Below are 22,810 nucleotides of genomic sequence, written 5' to 3' on the forward strand. Positions count from 1 at the left end.
TCAAGCTCTGGTGTTCCTGATCGCAATTTCGTTTTTGTACACCAAAACTGCCATCCTCAAAGATTCCCTTTTTTAAATCGATTTAGAAGAAAAAAATCCTGACAGTGGCAATTTTGATAATTTGATGATTTACAGGGGAAAAAAATTCTTCCTGATCGTTATTCGTTAGAAGGGTGTGGGTTTGAGTCCCATTCTTGACACTTGTGTCCGTAAACAAGACACTCAAATATTATTTCTTCTTATATCTTTCTTCTTACTTCCAACATGCTTCCAATAAGTACATCCCTCCAGAGGAAAATATTTTAGTTGTATGCCACAGCTATTACACAAGGAAGGTGATTGAAATTGTTACTTTGTTGTTAGCTACTACTGTACAATTTCTACTGCAAGCGCTACTATGGGTGCGTTCGTTTAGCTCCCCTGGGTCGACCCCGGTGCGTGGCGGTTTTTTTTACCAGGACGAACGTGGGTAATTATCTGCACACGTTCGTCCTGGAAAAAAAAAACCGCCACACACCGGGGTCGACCCAGGGAAGCTAAAAGAACGCACCCTATGCAACAACTGCTTTGTTGTAAATAGTTTTGGCAGGTGTGCAAGTGCTATTGTGCAGCAGCAGTACTTGTAACATAAGTACAAAGGCATTGCTAAATGGTTTGTCTCTTTTGTTCTGTGGGGCGTCGTCCCTCAGGAATGTCTTGGCAATTTCACTGGTATACACGAGTGAGCAGAGTGGTTGTATTGGGTATGAAGCGGAGAAAGTGTAACTAGGTGCAGAGTACCAGTTTTAAAGTCAGTGGGCTGAGGTGTGTGAAATACTAGAGCAAGGCAGCCATGGTTCTTCCTTGCATGCAATTACGGCACAGATGTAATGGACCTGGTGAGGCAGTGGAGAGTCGAGCTCGGCAAATCGTAAGTTCTTTTTAATAATGTTTATGGAGGAAACCCTTTAGATTTTAGTAATGTGTTCCATTAAATTCAAGGCTCTTGGTAAAAGCATTTTTAGTTGGAGGGAATTGTTGACACAAAAGTTATTTGAGATCAGCATATCTCTAGATTCAGATTTGGTTTGACTGATTTGTTGGAGCCGAATTTATTGAATTTTTAGTTTACGGTTAAAAACACATCACATCATTGGGCAGAAGAATATACGGTAGTTATATTGTATTACTTTGTTAAAGCCATTGGACACTTTCGGAACAGAAAACAAAATTAAGGTTCACAGATTTACAAATAAATTACAGGGTTTACAGAAGTAAATGGTAAAAGACTTCTCTTAAAATAGTATTCCATGAAATGCTTTACTTTTTGAAAAAACATTAAAACAATATCAATTCTCGATATCGAGAATTACGGATTTATTTTAAACACAATAATGTCATGACACGGCGAAAGGTGCGGAAACAAGGGTGGGTTTTCCCGTTAATTTCTCCCGACTCCGATGACCGATTGAGCCTCAATTTTCACAGGTTTGTATATAAGTTGTGGTACACGAAGTGTGGGCCTTGGACAATAATGTTTACCGAAAATGTCCAATGGTTCTAATACTATCTTTGTTGTCTTAAAGTGCAAATTTATTTATTCAGTGGTTTTAAGCTCTTCCTCTGTGACAACCAGAACCCAAATGGGCTGGTTGTCACATCATACTTGTATCTAAAGATTTACAATAAAATAAATAAATAAATAAATAAAAAACTTTGCCTTTTAAACTTAAACAGATCAACTTACCGTGAATGGACGTAGCCGTATGCCGGCTCTGGTTGTCAATAACCACCCGGAAGTTACTATCATTGGGGTCAAAGTTCACGTAGACCGGATACATGATGGAGTCTGATTGGTTCATGTGGGTCAGGCCGAGCACGTGACCAACTTCATGAACGGCGACTTGGATGAGATTCTTGCCCTGGTGCGAGTTGTAGGTCCATTGAATGTCATCGTTGAATAGGATGGCCCAGTTACTGGTAGATCGGGCGAGCTCCACACTACTGAAGTCAACATTAAAATGTCCGCTGTTGGCTACAAATAAAATTAAAATAAAAAAATGACTTTTTATTCATCTTCACGAACAAAAAGAAACAAAACGGCATATTATTTTATTTTTGTAAATTTTGATGCTTTTTTAAAAGCTTAAAACAGTGAAAACTAGGCTCATTTTCATAGAGGTTCTTAAAAGCACCGGACACCTTTGGTAATTGTCAAAGACCAGTATTCTCACTTAGTGTATCCCAACATATGCACCAAATATAAAATCTGTGAATATTTTGGCTCAGTTAGTCATCAAATATGCAAGAGAACAATTAAAGAAAAACAAATCGTTGCATTTACTTTGTGACTTTCAGATGCATGATAAAACAGGCATCAGCCGAAGTCTTTTATTATTTGACTGAGAAAATACATCTTTCTCATAAAACCCCGTCACTTCGGGGGGGGGGGGGGGGGTTGCTAACAATGTTTTATACTATCTAAAACTTTGCTTAACACTTTTGGGATAAGTTCAATTTAGCAGGATACCAGTCAAATATGGTGCATGTGACATGGAACTATCTGGTCATTTCATTCCCTTTATCCACTTTTCAGGTCAGCCTAAACCCAGAAATAAAAACTGGTTTTCTGGGACCCACAATCCGAGTTATTTCTGTGATGGGATTTTTAAAGGAACATAACAGAATTTGTTGGAAAAAAAACTAGTCTAAGAAGATTACAGATTTACATAAAACTTACGGTATAACGATGATGATGATAGTAGAAAACATCCCTTTAAATGTTTATATCTGAAGTGTCATATTTCATGAGAAATATGAACAACTTATTTCCCATTTGGAGTTTATCGTTCAGTGAGTGTTTTATTAATTTGTTTTGTCAAATTGATGACATGCAGTTTACTTTCACTGCCAGCAACTGTTGTGTTAACAACAACAAATTCTGTAATGTTCCTTTTAAAAAAATCAATTAATTATTGTTTACTTACTGCTATCGATGAAAGATATATGGATGTCAACCAGTAGTAAATCTCCACTCGGTTTTTCTTCAAACTTGAGCGGTAGTATCTCTGACCATCTACGGAAGGCTTGTTCGATCTGACTCCTCAAGTCCGCAGAGCTGAAGTGCTGCGAGTAGTAGGCGTCAATGATACGCCAGCTAATGACATCAGAGAAGCCAATGTTGCTCGCGTTGCTGCCATTATCGTAGACGTACTGCCGCTTGTTGCGGACTCTTGCTCGGTTCTGCTGGATGCTGCTCAAGACCTCCTCGAGACTTCTCTTACTCCGTAGCATATCGAACTTGGTTACGGGTGGCGTACCAACTGTTGTCAGTGAGGATGTCTTGGGTCTTGTTGTGGTCATTAGTTCATCTTCCTCCGTGACGAAATCAGTGATGATTTCAGTCACCTCTGTGATATATTGAGGGGTTCCACGTGAAGTGCTCGCCCGTGGAGGGCTGGTGGCTCTCGGCTTGGTCGTTCTCGTTAGAAGGCTAGACACCGAGATCGGCTCGGATGGTTTTGAAGGGCTACGAGATAACACACTGTCTTGAGTCCGTGAGGCTCCTAGCTTGAGACTGGGTGATGACACAGTCGTCCTACCGCCATTTGTCACTAAAGTTGACTTGCTACCACTGAGCCTACCGCTGTCATTGTTGATGGTGGCTTTGAGGGTGCTTTTACCGACTGATAGCCCCAGTTTGCCTTTGATCTTAGTCGTTGATGAACCCTTCTGAAGACCCTTCTTGGTGTTGAAGCTCTCGGTGTTATCGGGAACACCACACCGCGGTTGCTGCATGAACCGAAGCGTCTCGTCGTCCACGGAGCCTGTTATCCGAAGCCGGTACCGTTTCTGAAACTTCTGGATGGCTTCCGAGAACTTTGTTCGTTCCTCGAGTTTTAACGAATCTGAATTGGCGTCGACCTCCGCCGTGACCGTGGCCTTCTGGTTGTCGCCTCCCGCAGCTACGCGGAGATTGACGGGTGAGGGTGTGGTGGTTTTCACGGTGACTTCGTCTACCGGCATCTTGGACCTGTCGACAAACTCCCACTTTCCTTTTGATTGGATGTAGGTCGGCATGTATCCATAACTCTGGAGAAATTTCTGCACAAACATATGAAAAAGGACGATCATCAAAATTACATTTCCTCGCCAACTTTGGTCTTTCCCTTTTGAGCTATGGGACTAAATTTACCATTCAATGATAATCACTTTTGCCATATTTTGTAAGTATCTTTTCAAATTATATATTTTTTTTTGGAAATCCTTTGCATTGTAATTTGGTAATTGCTTTTAACTTTCTATTTAGCTCTTTGAGACCATTATGAAAATTTGGCGCTTGATAAACGTCTTTTTACTATATTATTAATATATTTGTAAAAATTTGCTGTATTTCCAATTATTAGTGTCTGAAGTGTAAAATACATCTGTCTATCAGTATTTTGACAGCAGAGGGCGCTCTATACATAAATAACTGTAATCCTCTTGTTGACACACCATTCTACATGATTTGCTGGTGATAGGCAGGTAAATTGAAAAGTCAAGCCCTGTGTTGGGCAAACAACCGTAGCAGGGAAACCCTTCCGGTCTTTGGGATTCTTCAATTCAGACACACGCTGGTCGTTGTCCGCACACTGTGTCCTTTCAACAGGTACAGGACGGGGGACGAGTAATGCCTGATTTGGTAATTAGGCCATGTAAGAAAGTATACCAGTTGATCGTACGGAGTTTTCCCCAAAAGAGAAGGACGAGGGCATTTGTTTTGTAATTGTTTTTTCTTTCAACGGTGGCTGGCAAGTATTTCAATTCAAACTGGCCACCAATTATTCTTCGGCTTAACGTCACCACTTACTCTATGTATGATTTGAAACTTTGCATGAAATAAAAAATACTAAAAAAGGTTGAGGCATCAAAAAAGGATGAGGAAGGAGACGATTAACTGGTATTTTTTATTATTTGGCCTTATTGTGTGACTGCTGAGCCGGGCATGAAGGCCTTATAATAGAGGAGCTTTCTTGTGAGTTAACCAAGCGTACTCTACCAGCAAACACCAGTTAATGTCAATCTAAGATCCCAAAACAGTCTCCTTCAACAAGTAAACTGGAATCTCGCATTGTGTGATGTACACATTTCAAATCAAAGTATTAAATACTATCGGGTAAGCAGGGGTGGCTTAATAATAATAACACAATATTTAGTGTTTACTCTGTCATTGATCGTACACTTTTTTTCTTCCAGTAGCAGATTTTGTTTTCTTCGACAAAAGCAGTTTACTGAATGGGGAACCTGCAATCAACAAGGCTTAGCGTGGACATTCTTGCTCCATGGATGAGGACAGGTGGATTTCTAAGTAACAAACGGACTGGACGTGTCAAGGTGCTATCACAAATCCCTTATTATGGACGTGTTTGAATTTCGAGGTTGAAAGTACAAAATATTTTTGGGTGTGGAAGCTTTGCTTATAAAATAGAACATTGACAGCTGCTGAGCAAGATCCTAAGAGATGTTAAATTTGTATCGGAGATAAACATTATTCATTTTGGTAACAGAGTGGATTCAGGTTTATGTTATACCTACATGGTTACAGTAAAAAAAATCGTTTTATCCGCCATCTACTATGTCTTGCAAAGACATTTGGCAGACAACTCATTTTAGAGTGAAAGTCGGGTTCTTTCAACTCGATTTTAAAGGCAGTGGACACCATTGGTAATTACTCAAAATAATTATCAGCATACTTCAGTTGGTAACGAGTAATGGGGAGAGATTGATCATATAAAACATTATGAGAAACGGCACCCTCTGAAGTGACGTAGTTCGAGAAAGAAGTAATTTTCCACGAATTAGACTTCGAGACCTCAAGTTAGGAATTTGAGGTCTCGACATCAAGCATATGAAAGCACACAACTTTGTATGACAAGGGTGTTTTTATTTCATTCATATCTCGCAACTTCGACAACCAATTGAGCTAAAATTTTCACAGATTGGTTATTTTTTACATAATGTTAAGACACACCATAGAGTAAGGACACCAAGTGAGAAGACTGGTCTTTGACAACTTTCAATAGTGTCCACTGTCTTTAATTGAAGTTCGTTCTAATTTCAATCGAATAAATCCTGGCCTCTTTGAGAAAAAGTAAATTGAAGAAACCCGTTTTTATGACAAGGGTTTTGGTTACATATAAAACGCAAATAGAAAGCTTATGAAGCATACGTCAAAGACACTAAAGAGACACATTTGATAAGTGTCAAAGACCAGTTTTCTCACTTGGTGTATCCCAACACTATGCATAAACTAACAAATCTGTAAAAAACTGTATTTGACTTAAGTTTCAATAGAATAAAGACAGAAAACACCCTTGTTGCACACATTTTGTATCTCTTCAGATGCCTTATACTTAAGTGCGATAACATCTTTCCCACAAACGACGTTACTTTAGCGGGAGGGAGCCGTTTAAGTTGTTATGCTAACAATCATTTTTATTTAATAACTATACAAATAGTGTCCAGTGCCTTTACTGTACATGTAAGATCATGCAAATTATTTGTACGTGGCTCTTGAACGTGGGATAATATTTTGGGTCCCGAAAATTTATTTTAAAGTTTTTAATTAACTACCATTTTCATTGGTGGATTGTTCGTTGAACACCTCAAATGAAAGATTATAGCTTTTCTCACATCATACAAATATCTATTTACAATTCACATGAAGAGGTCAAAGAAAAGGTCACGTTCAAATAAGTAATATCCCAAAAGAAAATTGTTTGTTTGTTTCATGTTTGTTATTTCTGTTGAAATTTTTTTCTGACAAAATTTGATTAAAGCAAATAATGAACAATATAAGTTAGTGTCTGATGATTCTAAAGGAATGAATGGTAATTAAATATGAATGGTCACCAAATAATATTCGTTGACAGACTTCAAAAACATTTCATATGTATGTTAAATCGTTGACTTTGGATGTGGGACATTCATTCCACTCTCCTCGCTTCCACATGTGAAACATTATCAAATTTTATACATTATAATATTATTTTCGGTAAACATCAAATAAATGCAAAAAGGTGACGATTTAGTGAAATGACAAGCTAACCATGAGCTAACCTGGTCCTGTCACTAAAACAACTTTGCAAATGCCACGAAAAAGAAAACCATCACTTATTTGTTCAAGGAGTTTTTTTAAATAATGCTTACCTTAGCGTCGTATTCGGAGATCTGGTATGTATCAGGTTGCGAGGTTTCCAGGAGTTCGGTTGCCTCACCAGCTTCAAGCTGCTCACTGATGGGGGAAAACTCCTCGATTGCCGGCGACTCGGATGCCGACGTTGTGGTCGGCATCCCCGTTGGTAGTGAGGTAGACACGGTCAGTATTGCCGCTAGATAGCATGTAAATAACAACGCCCCGCGTGTTGTAAGAACTACGGCACCACTTTGACCCATCAGCATGCTTGGTTGTCTTGACTTTTCACTTTAAACACAGATCCCGAAAGAATTGACGATTTGGGTGATTAGATCACAACTTGTAAGAATACAAGCTCCGTGGACTGGATTGATGACTTGTTGGTACAGATAACAGCAGATAATCCGAGACGTTCGTTATAATGTGTCCTAGTTTTTTCGATGAGTGATCAGTACACTTCGTGCAGTCATCTGCCTCGAACTCTCGCGTTTCCACACGTAACACTTATCCTGCAGAGAGGGGAAACAAAAAAATGCAAAGAAGATTTGAGTAACGTGACCATTCACTTGAGAAATATGGTGAGACTTGTATTTACAGAGTGACATCAACTTGCTGTATAAACAGTCTTTACGAAGTTGCCCACCTGCGAGTTTGGCAGTGCGTTTTTCTAAAGCACTACACTCGACGCTTCGGTCTCGGGGTCTGATCTGACTCAAGAATGGGGACTTGGTTTTTACTACGAGGGCACTTGAGACGGACATCCAGATAGCTTATCATGTCATTCATGCTAAAGACTTTTTGCCTTGCTGGCGTGTTTAAAATAGCCAGTAATTATCTAGTGAATGATACACACAGGCACGTGGGATTTGCCCTCTCAGGGGTGGAAAAACACTTTGCGAGATGATTGGTGTGAGCATGCGTGGTAGGGGCTCTCCTGCTATACACCTCAGAGTCAGCCAATCAGAAGGGATGTCTCGGGCGGTGAATGGAACTAAAGTAAACGAAAAGCCCTCCAGGGGGAGACGGGAAGAGGTAAAAAAGACGGACCGGCAAGACGGAGGATTGCGTGCGTGCCAAACACAAACAAAAATAAATAAACACTCGGCTAATTAGCGACCAAATTAATGAGCCATGACAGAATGATATTCAAAGCGGCAAGGGGATCGGGAGGCAATGCCGGACGTTAGCCCGCTCTCAGGCTGAAGCCTTACGTTCATGAAGTCAGGGGGTAAAGAAGAGGAAACTTTCTATATTATCGTGACCTGTGTGTGAACAGGTCCGGAGAGGAAGGCCATGTCAATCAAAATGACCTCACATGCTATCATTTCAGTACAGCACCCTTTCGACTTGAAGAATTGGTTTAGGAGACAACGCGCGATAGGAGTACAGCTTTAGTGTGAGTGGGTGAAACACTCAAAAAATCAAACCAGGAAAACGTACACCAAAGATGGTCATAGCCTAGGAATAGGCCTTGGACTTTTGTGGAGTTATTAAACACTAAAGCCAAGTTCTAACTCGAGATAAGACTAACTCTTTGTTTAATCCATCCCTGGATTTCCTGCAGGCACGATTTGTACACAAAACACGATGAAAGAATAACCAGTAAGCTTTCAGACTTAAATTAAACAATGATGCTCGTGTTTGTTATCGTTACAAATCCTAAGACCGAAATGAAAGTGTGCATTCCTGTTGGATTGCGCAACACTGGACGCAGCGCATGTGACTACCAAAGCATAAGAAATAGCATCTTAAAGATGCGTCATAAAACAATGTCTGGCTTAGAGATATGACAAATCAACCGTGACAAAGCAAATATCATACACTTTACCAAGGCCATGTCTTAGAAAGGAAGAACAAATGGTGAAGGAACCGAAGCTGCAAATACAAATCATTTTCGTTTTCACGTAAGCAATTTCTTCCAGATGGAGGGGTTTCAACGGGAGACGCCTCCGCAAAATTTTCAGCTCGTGAAAACAAAGAAATGTATTGATAAATGTAAACAAAGGTACCACTTATTTATTCAATAACATTGAGTCCCCACATCTTATTATCATTTTTTTTTTACTTCTACAATTTCGCTACACAACTAGACATGTAGATATATGTATTAATAAAGCGAAGTGTGATACCATAAGGGGCCAAGTTTGTAGAAACTTTATATTCAGAGAGATTTTGAAAATATTATATGGACAAATATTTTTTTGAGATATTATTTTGGAGAACAGTCCTATTTTCGTTTCATCGAAAAAACCATATAATTACAAATGTGTTTGGATTTTGAGTCCCAGGGGATCTGACCCTATTGTTCGTCAATATGACCAGGAATTTGTGTTGAACTAAAAATAAAAATAAAAATGTTAAACCGGTTTTCGGGTCAGCCTCCTAGAGAAGTAGGTCCGGTTCCATTGAATCCGGAATCGGGTCAAATATCCAGGGAGTTTTTGAAAGTGAAATAAGAACATCTTTAAACAATCAAATATAGACTGGTACCGTCCAGACAATCCAGCATACCTTCAGTGATCATGGTGATGACACATGGAACCCAACCCTTCCTAACTGTATAAACACGTCATCAATGCCAATGTCGCAGTGCTTTTCAAATTTGTTTTTCTTCGATAAAAAAATGGCAGGGAATACTTAAACAAAAATCAGGACCATTTTCGAGGATGGCAATTCGTTACTACAGAAAAAAAACTATCTGTTTTTCCAGAGCATAACAGTGCGAGGCTGTTACAGAAAAGCCAAGTATGTTAAGTCATTGAGCAAGCACTTAACCGGCATATACCGTCACCGGGCCAGAAAGGACGGTCAACAAGTCATGTAAAGGTGTCCAAACATTTGATGGGCCATATAACAGGCAGGTTAGGTTGTTTGCTCGACTTAGTGGGCACGGTACATATTTGAGGTACGGCATGAGAGGGTTATTTTTGGAGGGATTGCCAGGTGTTTGGTACGGGGGTCGTGGTGAACGTCTTGACTCCAGCACGTGCCGTCAAAACAAAATGATACAATCTTTTTATTTTTAAAATCAAAGTGTAGAATTAGCAACAACTATCTTCCAGATTTTCAGAAGAACAAACAATCAAGGCAATCTCCCACAGATAAATTGCCATCAAGAAAAATAGTTCAGAGATGAAAGACAGTAACTTATCATCGCCACCATGTACAATATAGACAGATAAATAACAAATAAACAGACAAACTGAACACCGGACATTCTAAAGCCGTATCTGAGTTGGCGGCTGTACAGCTACTGCTAGTAGTGCTACGACTGTTGCTAAGGACGCCCTTTAAAGGCAGTGGACACTTTTGGTAAATCCTCAAAATAATTATTAGCATAAAACCTTACTTGGTAACGAGTAATGGAGAGCTGTTGATAGTGTAAAACATTGCGAGAAACGGCTCCCTCTGAAGTAACGTAGTTTTCGAGAAGAAAGTAAATTTTCACGAATTTGATTTCGATACCCCAGATTTAGAATTTGAGGTCTCGAAATCAAGCATCTGAAACACACACAACTTCGTGTGTCAAGGGTGTTTTTTCTTTCATTATTATTATTATATATCTCGCAACTTCGATGGCCGATTGAGCTCAAATTTTCACAGGTTTGTTATTTTATGCATATGTTGAGATACACCAACTGTGAAGGCTAGTCTTTGACAATTACCAATAGTGTCCACTGCCTTTAATAAAACGTACCAGTGGAAGCGTCTTTACATGAACAATAGTTATACATCAACCATTGGGGAAAGTCAACTGTCTCTTTTGTTCGAATATACAAGGAGTCAATCTCGCTGGCAAGGTAACCGATCGATTTCCAGCAATTACTAATTGTGAACACTTCAAGGTTTTTTTTTACAATACTCCATTCCCTCCCATAGGATCTGTCCTTATCATAAGTGTACTCAACCTTAGTTTGAAATCGCGATTGGGAATAGACAAAACCAAAGTTGAGAAAGACTTTGTGTTTAAATTGGGCAGGTTTTGTTTCACATTGGTGATGATTTAATTGCTACGTCTAAAAATGTACGCCGTGAAATACACTGGACACTATATTGGTAATTGTCAAAGACCAGTCTCCTCACTTGGTTTATCGCAACATATGCATACAATAATATTTAGTGTTCATTTATTTTGTTCAACCCAACTACGTGTTCATCGTTACTCTATATGTCACACCTTGTGAGAAATGTCCAGGGGAAAGTGGTGTTTCAGATAAAATTAAACTTCTAACCCAAGCCGGTGTTTGAATCGATTCCGTACATCAAAAATATAAAGAATGATTAATATACTCACAAGAAACTTTTGCCATAGCATTGAGCAGCAAAGTAACACCAAGTAATAATTTTTGGTTTTACCCTTACACCAATGTATTCTGCACTTTCCCAAGGTATGTGAGAAAACAATCAAAGTGATATTACTCAGGTGTGATTCGAACCCACAGCCTTTGCAATTCTAGAGCAGTGTCTTACCAACTAGGCCACTGCAATTGCCCAGTAGCTGGAGGCGAGGCAGTTCGAATCCTATATTTAAGCAGCTAGTGTTGAGGGTTGCGTGACAAGGACAACAATCCCCGCATCATCCCTCGTTAATTATTCAAGGGATGAGCCCACTAGACGCCAATGTAAGAGCTTTGATGGGCCGGCAAAATATCGACTGATTGACTTCTCATAAACAGTCGCATATCAAAGGAGTTGTAGGCCTTTATGGTATGAATTTGTTGTCAGTTGGTTTGATTATCACTGCATAAAACCATCACAGAACAGAAAAACATCCACTGAAGACGAGCAGAATATACTACTCAAAACGTCGAGACTATACACCGGCTCTTTTTAGAGCCAACACTCCAACAAAAGAGTTTTACACATGGTTGTACCTGCAAGTTTACTATTTATTTATAGTTTCTTCCTGTGTATGTACTATATATCAGTTGGTTTATCATCGAATTCGAAGAAAACCGTCACAGAACTGCGTTCCTGTGACTTGTTAAAAATGGTTGTAAAAATGGGGGGGGGGGGGTAGTAAGTTGTTTGAAGTTTCGATCTTAAAGTTGGATTCAGTGTACATTCCATGCATTCTACACGATTCTATTAAAATGGTTGGACTGCAGGACTTGCAATCACGAGGTTATGGGTTTGAATCCTACCAAGCTAACCGCTGACTTCACAATGGCAAGAATAAGTATTGTCGTCCAGTTACTTTAACCATAATTTCTTGACTTGTGCAATTCATAATCGTAGATTGATTGAATGGGAGAGATTGGTTGTTGCCAGCTTGGTGTTTGTACCCCCGTGTGGTGGGGAGTTTGCTGAATTCCCTTGATGGGATGATGATCTTATCAAACAATCGCACGCATATAAATAATATTTAGTGTGGTGCGAAATGCAGTCTTGCATCAATTCAATAGGCATACAAACGTACACACGTCAAGGCCGAATGTTGTCAAACTGTTGATTAGTTGTGGGGTTAACCAGAGGTGCAAGCAATTAACACACACTACTTGCGACCAGCTAAAGGGGTGAGGCAAACATTTGGTTTACAAAGTTTGCGGCCCAACAACTCCGGCGATACCTTTGTTTGATCAACAATGCCGTCGTTTTGCTTGATGTTGCCGGTCTCAATTCGTCTCTAGAATGGCGGAAAATCGCCAGGGCCTTGCTCGCTCGGCTGGCCTAAAAAGTTGTAAAAAGGAACCACGGTTCGCTACAACGCACAAGTAGCATCGAATGACGTAATAATCACACAGTACCTCCGTGGGTTAGCTCATTACATGCAGTTTGTAGCACAGTTTTTTGTGTGAGTTTGTTAAGGATAGGCTGCTCCGCAAAAGGAAAAAGGAAAACCCGCAAATCGGAGAGCGAATTGTGCTAAGTCAAATGACACGGTGGCTTACGGGTGGTTTGTTTATGAGTTAATACTAATAACCTCGTGCGGATACAGGTTTTGTGTTTTTTAATTCATTAAGTTTAATCAGCTGAACTCAATTGCAGAATTTATCTGATAGTTGCAAATCATTTCGTTGGAAACATCTATAAATCAGTCCACCGAAAATGACACTGCGTTATTATAGTTCAGTGAGTAATTGACAACCGACTTACCTAAATAATTTCTTGGATAGATGTAAATAAAAAATCCACGCTGCATCGAAGGTAGAAGTGATGCCAGAATTATATAAATCTATGGTGAAAGTTCACGAGATGAGAGGCTTGCAAGTGAAGCTTGCCAACGGGGAAAGGTGAGCCCAAACCCCGGGGAAGGTTTATGGATGCATCCGCTCCGAACTAAAATCCTCGGTGATGTGCCGGCCGTACACACACCGGACCCCTCTCTCCCCCAAGGATTATAAACAGAACCGGATCGATGTTCCCTCTACAATCTAAAATACATCGATGCTCTCTAACAAAGCAGCTTTAGGGGTTGCTATTCTTAAGTTGACGTTCGTTATTTAAAATAGGCAAAAGTCAACCACTGGAGTGTTCCTTGTTTGGTGTTTGGCACTAGTATACGAAACGAGGAGCATAACTTTTATACGATTAGCCGCAGAGAGAATGGGCACAACTTTAGTTTGCGTTGACGGCGTACTACCCCGTACGCACTCTTACGACATCGGTTAATTGACAATTCAAATATCGGCATGACCGTGTAAATATTTAAGGATTGCATTAAATGGGGACCTTTTTTTAGCGGGTAATGGAAATAGAATTTTTATGTTTGCACGCGAATCCGTATTACCAAGAGATTGCAAGCTCTCTACGGCGTCTGAGAAAATATAAGGATCAATAGAAAATGCTGGTTTGTTTTTTGTTGTTGGTTTAGTTTTGTTACGCATTTAAAACAACCAAGGCAAGACACACACTTCTTTTCAAATTGAGTATTTTGTTTTCCTTTCTGGTTAGCATACAAGTCCTACTTCCTTACCACGGTGTAATCCTGTGTGCAGACAACCATCAGAGATTGCCAAAGAGAGAAAAAAAACAACGATCGATTGGGTCGACCCTTCACACGCAGGTGTCTTGCTACCGAGATACGCAACAAAACCATGTCTGAAAACGTGAGCCTAAGGCTATAGCAGTGGTAGCTAGTTGGTCATTTAAAAAAAACTAATAATTGTCCGTCAATTTAAAGGCCCTGGACACTATTGGTAATTACTCAAAATAATTATTAGCATAAAACCTTAATTGGTAACAAGTAATGGAGAGCTGTTGATAGTATAAAACATTGTGTGAAACGGCTCCATCTGAAGTAACTTAGTTTTCGAGAAAGAAGTAATTTTCCCCAAATTTGATTTAGATTTAGAACCTCAGATTTAGAACTTGAGGTCTCGAAATCAACAATTTAAACGCACACAATTTCGTGTGACAAGGGTCATTTTCCTTTCATTATTGTCTCGCAACTTCGAGGACCGATTGAGCTCAAATTTTCACAGGTTTGTTATTTTATGCATAAATATATATAATATGTGAGATACACCAAGTGAGAAGCATGGTCTTATACAATTACCAATAGTGTCCAATGTCTGTAAACACTCTAAATAATTTGAATCACCCCATGCTAGAAAAGTTAAATATTATAGTGTCAAACGGTATATGTCCGCATATCTGAGGTGGGCACCTGCCCCACCCGAACCCCAATTTACGGTCTAGCTGTAGCCCTTGACGTAGCCACCATTTCAGACACGATCTTTGAATCAAGATAGGGTACACACTTGTCTATAAATTGGCAAAACTGCAGCTCATGTCACACCAATATCTCCAGGTAACCAATCAGACACCTGTTAAACATCCGTCAATTAGCGTCAACCTTCAAAATCCCTCTTAATAATAAAGCGGATCACCAATACACAACCAACAAAGCTGTAGGGGAAAGCCTCAAAGTACATAAGCACCAAGCATTCATACTGATCATTTTAACATTGACTTGTTAAGTGTCCAAACATCGACACCCTCGGTTCCCCTCATGATGACTTGTACACGTTTTGGCTCATAGGACTGAGATGGGAAGTCGCTAAGCCGATTGCAGAGGAGATTAACGTCCAGCCTCCGCACCGACTTAACAGGAGATTATCCCACGTTAATTCTAATTGGTCAACGCAAACACATTACAGTGTATAAAGTAATGATTACTCATTAATTGCAATTTTATTTGTCGAGTGGAAGATTTAACAAATGCTGTTGAAGTTTAAAGACAATATTTATGTGTAAATTTGTTTCGATTTTGCTTCTGACTTTCATCAAATTCTGCAACGCTCCAATCCTCGACGAACATCTTTGCTAAACCGGCCAGTGAAATTTACCGTTGAGTGCACACAGTGGGACGGTTTCTTTTTTTGTTACGGTATACAATCAAAACATTTAAACATATTTGAGGCTAAGAAATAATGTTTACCTATCTTCAAACTACCATGACGGCTATATAACCAAAGTGGAAGGAAAATTTATCTATTATAACAAACTAATAAAACTAACTGTACAATTCGCAATAACCCATGGTTCATCGTTCATCGTTCATCGTTCGTTCATCGTTCATTCAACAACCCCGGGTCAAAGCTGACCCGGATACCCGGGTCAGGTCCCATGGTGCCTGATCCATTTCTGGATCAGTATGCCCTGGAATAAAAAAACTACATGACGCTGATCGCTGATGAAACACCGACTCGGAGTCCGAGTCAAAATTCACATTATTTGACTTGGTTTCGGGTCAGCCTGAAATATTACCCCCCCCCCCCCCCCCCCCCCCTCTGCGACCCATAATCCGTTCCCATTCTGAGCCGGAAGTTGTTTTAGTCTAGTAAAAACCAACAACACTGATTCTCGTACAGGAATGTTACTTTTGAGATGAGGGCAAGGCCGTTTTCAATTTACAAAGGGCACTTCCATTTTGGGACAGTATGTTGGACATTGCAGGGGAACCAATACCAAGAACAGGGGGCAACGGAATTGTCTCTGCCTTCGTTAAATGACAGGCCTGTCGTAAGAACCCCAATGGAAATTAGTCTAATTGGCTATTTCGGCTGTATTTTTATCTGATTTTTTTTTTAAAGGCAGTGGACACTATTGGTAATTGTCAAAGACCAGTCTTCTCTTTTGGTGTATTTCAACATATGCATATTATAACAAACCTGTGAAAATTTGAGCTCAATCGGTCATCGAACTTAATAGCGAGATAATAATGAGAGAAAAAAACACCCTTGTCACACGAAGTTGTGTGCATTTAGATGGTTGATTTCGAGACCTCAAGTTCTAAATCTGAGGTCTCGAAATCAAATTCGTGGAAAATTACTTCTTTCTCGAAAACGTTGGCACTTCAGAGGGAGCTGTTTCTCACAATGTTTTTATACCACCAACCTCTCCCCATTACTCATCACCAAGAAAGGTTTTATGCTAATAATTATTTTGAGTAACTACCAATAGTGTCCACTGCCTTTAAGAAAGAGTGACGTGATTCCTAAACCAATGTTAGCCTAAAGCCAACGATGAGGCACTTCACTATCGCCGAGTCATTGGGGATTCTTGGATGGGTGTAATTCGGGGTGTATATTTGGGACCGTCGGGGGCATGGCACTTAACGATAACGGTATGTAAGTTATGCCTAAACAATACATAAAATCCCCTTTACTGCTGTGAGAATGACTGGCTTTGTTTGTCTATCTGTCTGATTACGACTGGACATACCTGTGCGATCAATGACAAAATCCACACCATAAAGAAATATTGTTACTGTTGTTGTTACGGTTTGGGAACTGCAAGCGTTCCTTTAGAACGGTTTATTGAATAAAGCAAGAACAGCTCTGAAGAGAACATCTTGCGTAACAATTCGACGTTTCGTTCTCTCTGTCTTCGGTCACAAGTTCTAAAACTGATTGCACGGTTCAAGAGGGTACGTGGTTTATATAGTGTGTCAACAAACCTATACGAGAACGCTCTTAACATTATGGGAATCAGGCAACTTGGGGCGCACACTTGAAGTGCATAAACGCTCGAATTTCTTTATATCTTCGGCAGTGTTTAAAGCGGTCGAGGTCACCAGACTTAAGTTCTTAAGGCTAGTCAACGGAGTGTGGGTTCGATTCACAGTCATGACACTTGTGTCCTTGAGCAAGACACTTCACCATTATTGCTTCTCCCACAAACCAGGTGTTTAAATGGTAGTATGTCGGGTGAGATGGTGTTGGATTAACCCCTTATCAATAATATAAGCAGATCGGGGTCGTGTGATTCCCAGTTTGATTAGTAAGTTTGAGAAGCATGGATTATAATGCTGTTGAGCACCTTGACGTACAACTTAGGATATGTGCACTATATTAATATGCCCAGCAGTTTGCCGCGATCGTATTGATAATAGTGGCTTCTTAAATAGCGCTCATATTCGTCACTCAGTGATGGCGCTCAAGGCGTTAATAGACCTTTACCGTGCTGTCACCATCTTGGTCATGTTCCCTGTTACCATAACAGAATTGAATGCTAACATTCATTGCGCAAGCAGGGCACCAGACTATTACTACGTCCAGCCTCAGTTTGGTTACAATGAGTTTGAATGGAGTAAAATCAAGATGGCCACTCCGTGATAAAAGGTCTATATCGTACCTGCTACAAGTTTTGCAACTTATCTCTCACCCTTTTTTGGAGGACCAACGTACATTTAAAAAACTTTCTGCTCCGTGAATGTTGGCATAATTCCTAAAATCATAAAGCTACGCATGGGCATAGTCCCACTGCCTAGTGGCCCAACACGGCACCGCATTACATCTGCATGATCAAGCCCTTTGCCACCAGACTCGCTACAAAGCGACAAAAAGGGTCAGTGTCCATCTTCTGCCTCCGATTCTTTTATCCAAACCCAAGGCCTTTGCAGGAATTAACGCAGCTTGAGTTGCATCAGCCAAGCGAGCTCATTAAAAACTTCCCCAACCCGTTCCCACTTGTTTTCCCCACCACCATAACATCAGACTGAAACTCACCTGAAATCAAATGCATGCATGCCTGGTACATCAACAAGAGACATTTTTTGTCATTTTGAAGACAGTTTCGCAGAGGGTGTGGTTGAAGGAAACTGTATTGAGTTTTGCTGGCGCTGTGCGAAGAACAAAATCGAAGATGTGATCGATTTCCATTCACCGTATATGGACTTTTTCTTAACCTGTTATCGTGTGGTTATAAAACAACCATAGACTTCACAAAATAAGAAAGTCAAGAGGGAATTGCGGATATTAGGCGGAGAAGTTGGGCTTTTAATTATGTGATTAAGACTTCTTAATTATTGTGACAGTTACTGACAAGACTTGTTAGCAAGTCTAGTACGGGTATGACCGCGGGTGGGGTGGCTGAGCGGTTGGGTAGCATGGGTGCTGAGACTCGACGTGTATGACAAGCGCTAAGACAAGAGCACCAGACTAAAGCTCTGGTGTTTTTAGACAGCAGAGGGTGGGTTCGAGTCCCGGTTGTGGCACTCGTGTCCTTAGTCAACATACTTTACCTAATAGCTTTGCCCTTCGGATGGGACATTAAGCCGTAGGTCCCGCATATGCTAGGATTGGTAGCGCGAGTAAAAGAACCCAGACCACTTATCATGGAAGAGTAGGGGTTAACCCCAGTGTTTCTGGTTCACAGCGAGCACCCTTGTTTACAGGTTTCCTCAGGCTTGCGAGCGACAGAGTTACATTGACACATAATTAGTTTCATTATACTAGATAGAATAGTAATCAACTTTGGTATAACTATATGCCCAGTAGCATACGATCTCCTTAACATGTACTTTATTAGGATAGTAAGTTACTTCAACTGGATTTAAATTCACATATCACAGAGAAAGAAACAAAACTTGAACAAACAGTTTGCCTCATCATCGTGTGTTTTGATTTCTCGATTTTCTCTTAAAGGCTTACAATGAATAATTAAGTGATATTTGTAAAATGCATATTCTTGTTGTTCATGGCTCCACCTATGTGGGCTAAGCCCCTCCACAGGAGCACCTACGTGGGCTAAGCCCCTCCACAGGAGCACCCCCGGTATGCCAACTATTCCACTATCGATTATATTTAATTGATAGAATATCGATGTTAGATGCACTTATCTTATAAAATGGCCAGGGGTTTAGATATACAACATGAAAACAAATTTACTTGTTTTTCCTTTTGAGCTTTTCCTTTTGTAAATGGACAACAATGTCCACTCACCGATTTCCGATTTCCAGGTCTGATGCTCATTTTTGGATAGGGCAAGGGCACCAAGGCACTTTCCCCGGGTAAAGGGTGCACCTTCCCCTGGTAACACCCTTTACCGGGTAAAGGGTGAAAGGGGGCACCCCTATGAGGACATTTGTATCGAAACCCTTTAAGAGGCACCCTCACCAGTGGCAACGGGAGTAAGTGCATCAGTTACCTCCTTAATAAGTAACGTCGTCGTACACTTCAGGGTCAGAATTGATCCGGTTTCCGGATCCCAGGGGGCTTGACCCAAAATGGATTAGGCTGACCCAGAAACTGGTGACAAATGGGATTTTAATCCAGATTCTGCGTTAGTGTGACCCATGGATAGGACACAGATTCCGGGACATATGACCCACAATGGGTCAGGACCCACGGGAACCTGAACCGGGTCAGTTCTAACGGGATTAATTTTGAGTGTAAAGACTTTGTTCTCGTTTATCTGTCTACTGACAACACATCCAACGTTTTCCCGCACTAATGTCTTGGACACCATTTCCGGATCGTACTAACCCACAATGGGTCAGGACCAATGAACCCGGATCCGGGTCAATTTCTAACCATGATGTCTTTTTTATTGTAAAGACATGATTGTCTATCTATCTACAGACAAACACATCTCATTTACCTGTACTACTTTTTCTGCTGAGTGGGCTACCGAGGAGTTAACAAAGGCCGCGTTTCTCAGACAAACATCGAGAACTAAATTTTTAGAAAAACAAAAATCAGACCGCCATGTTCATCTGTCATTCAGAGAACTATCGACTAGCAATTAATCTATCAGTTTCCCCTTCTCCATGGCTGATCACCGCAGTGACTTATCTGCTCCGGTGACACGAGCCTAATTGATAATTAATGCAAGTTTAAACACGTCAGTTTAAATTGGGAGTTGGCAATCAAAACAAATTACAGGGAACCTTGGTGGCAAAGCGTCTATTTTGTATTACGTCTGTCGTCCAATCGTCTCAAATCAGCGTTCCCAAAAGGTTGTCTAAAATACATCAATATCACCCAACATGCTTTAGAACTCCTTTTCCTGGCATAATCCAGTATTCAACAAAAAATATTTAAAAGAAACTACGAATTTTAGCAAATGATCGCTTACAAATAAACCCTTTGCTGAAGACAAGCAAAACCGAAATCTCTGCCGACATGCAGCTTGTTCGACCAGAACTGCATGAAATGAATTGCATTTACTAAGGGCTATTACATCTTACACTGCATGGATAAACACAGCCTAAATGATGATCATGATGATGATGATGAAAGAAAAACTGGACCACTCCGGTCCTTAGTTACATGTACACAACCCTGTTTTTTCTTTCTTTTGACGTCACAAGAAGTAACAAACCAAACAGTCCCCAAGGTTGGGGAGTCGTATTCGTCGACATTGATACCGACCTGTAGCGTGACAAGACGGAAGGCCCGAGGGTACGAAGCGCTAATCCGACGGCAGTATGTGCCGTGTGTGGAAGGGGAGACCGGGGGAGACAGACAAGGGTTATACCGGTGCACGTGGTCAAAACTCACTGCCGCATGTGGATTGAGAATTGGACCCCCTTTCTCTCTCAGGTCTTCGTCGTGGGGTAAATGACAAACAACCGAATTAAAGACAACAAGTTAAGAGTGGGGGAAATTTACTTGGATTAGTACAGGCTCTCTTGGTAAGGTTTCGCATTTTGATTTCAAACTGACTCCGGGTACATCCCCATTAACTCGTTAACAGAAGGAAAAGACCACCCAGTTATTATCGTCAAAACAGAATCAGGAAAGAAGGCGGCACCGGAAAAATATATACAATTAAGAATGCTAGATTTTAACTTCTTCGACTTGATTTTACAACCGAAATGATTTCACAACAGTTAACCATTTGTAGTTTTGCATATAGCAAAGTTTGGCAATGAATAGCAGGAGTGCATGATTTTATACCAGTACCATTTATTTAAACCCATGAGCATGCAGCAAAACACTGCTGGAGTCATTGAAAGCCTCTACTTTGGATTTCTCCCTACGTTGCCCCATGCCATATTTCACGTTTTTCGATAGGGGCTACTGTTTAAGGTATGATTAGGGTTGGGAGAGCTAAGAAAATAGGCAGGGAGTGTTCATGTTTTGTCTCAGCCTAACAATCGTGTAAAGACAATTAATGCAATGATCTCTTTCTTGCAGCTAACAAAATGCTTGGTTGGCAAATGAGTAAGCAGGATTTCAAGAATTAAACGGATTTCAGGACTTAACTAAGTTTTTAGAATACGATGAGGAAACTGGTCAAGCATATTTATGTATACGTTAAAGTAATGTCGACATGGGATGGGGGGGGGGCTGGGGGCAATGAACGGTATACATCTTTTACGGATCATGACACAGAAAGCAGTTGAGGGGTTTATATAATTGCAAAGGAACCCACCCTTTAAATAACTTTATGAGGTCTTGCGTGCCAGCGATGTCTGAAAAGGGCAAATCAACTGCAAATGGATGGTGTTTCTGTTACAAGTTAACTGATACCACGCTGGACAATTCCAACGAATTAAGTCAATTGTTGAAACAAGAACATTTGTGCGTGCGTGAAACTTTACTCAATTTCCCCCAGCAATTAAAGTGGGTTCTTTGGTCCGCGAAATTAGAAAGTGGAGGATAATCGTAAGGTAAATAGAGAGATGGTTAGGGGGGTTTTCATACAAGAATGGGGGTACCAGCGGGACTCAAATGAGGTTTATTCAGCCCAGGCGACCGTGGGATGAGATGGGGGTAAATTGGTGGGAGGGTTTGGGGGTTCTTATTGAAGCATGCCCTGAGCGCAGTTTACCCCTATTGTGAGTGTGGAGACAACTTGGTGCCAATTTGCAGCCGGGTCACAGCATTTCCCCTCTATGCCCACGGGAATTCTCGAAGAGTTGCATCAGGTTGAAGAGTTCTTAGAATGGTGCCAGGACCGTTCTTAGGATCCTTCAACAAATGAGGTGGAAAAAAACTGTACTTGACACAAGAGGGCGCTAGTCACTATCTTGGCAAAATCAGTGCACTCTCTGTATAACAAAAGTCGTATGGATAGCCTTGTTTGTGGTGAGCTTGCATAAAAAATAAAAAAAAATAAAAACCAATTGGACTCAAAGAAACCGAACAAGGAAAGAGGGACAGAAAACAGAATATGGAGAGATAAACTGAGTATATAGAGGGGCATTGCTTGACAACAGACGATAGAGTGAAATACCGAGTTGGTGGAAAGGCTTTCAGCCTACAGTGAAGTGAAATAGGCTAAAGAGAAGAAAGAAGAGTTGAAAAGATCGTCCACACATCGTGCTGGAATCCCCCCTTCCGCCCCACGGCATACTTCCACGAACCTGAAGAAATCCCTTAAATCAAGCTCATCTCACAATCTGCCAAAAAAAAGGTATGAACTCGGATTCCAAATTCCAACTACGGGAGAAGACAAAAGATATTGTTCTCCGAGAGG

The 22,810-nt window shown here is 40.6% G+C and overlaps 1 protein-coding gene across 3 annotated transcripts in view; it reads right to left on the reverse strand.

Moving 5' to 3' along the window:
* The window catches only part of LOC139940559 (uncharacterized), a 61,184-nt gene that overhangs the window by 6,383 nt on the left and 31,991 nt on the right, over positions 1–22,810 (reverse strand). The window contains exons 1-4 of one of the 3 annotated variants that reach the window (XM_071936862.1): positions 13,253–13,433; positions 7,171–7,665; positions 2,967–4,083; positions 1,727–2,014 (exon numbers count right to left, since the gene is read on the reverse strand). In XM_071936862.1, the coding sequence (XP_071792963.1) occupies positions 1,727–2,014; positions 2,967–4,083; positions 7,171–7,422 (1,657 nt within the window). In that variant the 5' untranslated portion in view covers positions 7,423–7,665; positions 13,253–13,433. Of the gene's footprint in view, positions 1–1,726; positions 2,015–2,966; positions 4,084–7,170; positions 7,666–7,799; positions 7,920–13,252; positions 13,434–22,810 lie in introns of those variants that run through there. The other 2 variants (XM_071936860.1, XM_071936863.1) reach the window with 2 other exon arrangements.

This window comes from Asterias amurensis, chromosome 8 (genome assembly GCF_032118995.1).
Source record: "Asterias amurensis chromosome 8, ASM3211899v1".
Classification (NCBI taxonomy): domain Eukaryota; kingdom Metazoa; phylum Echinodermata; class Asteroidea; order Forcipulatida; family Asteriidae; genus Asterias; species Asterias amurensis.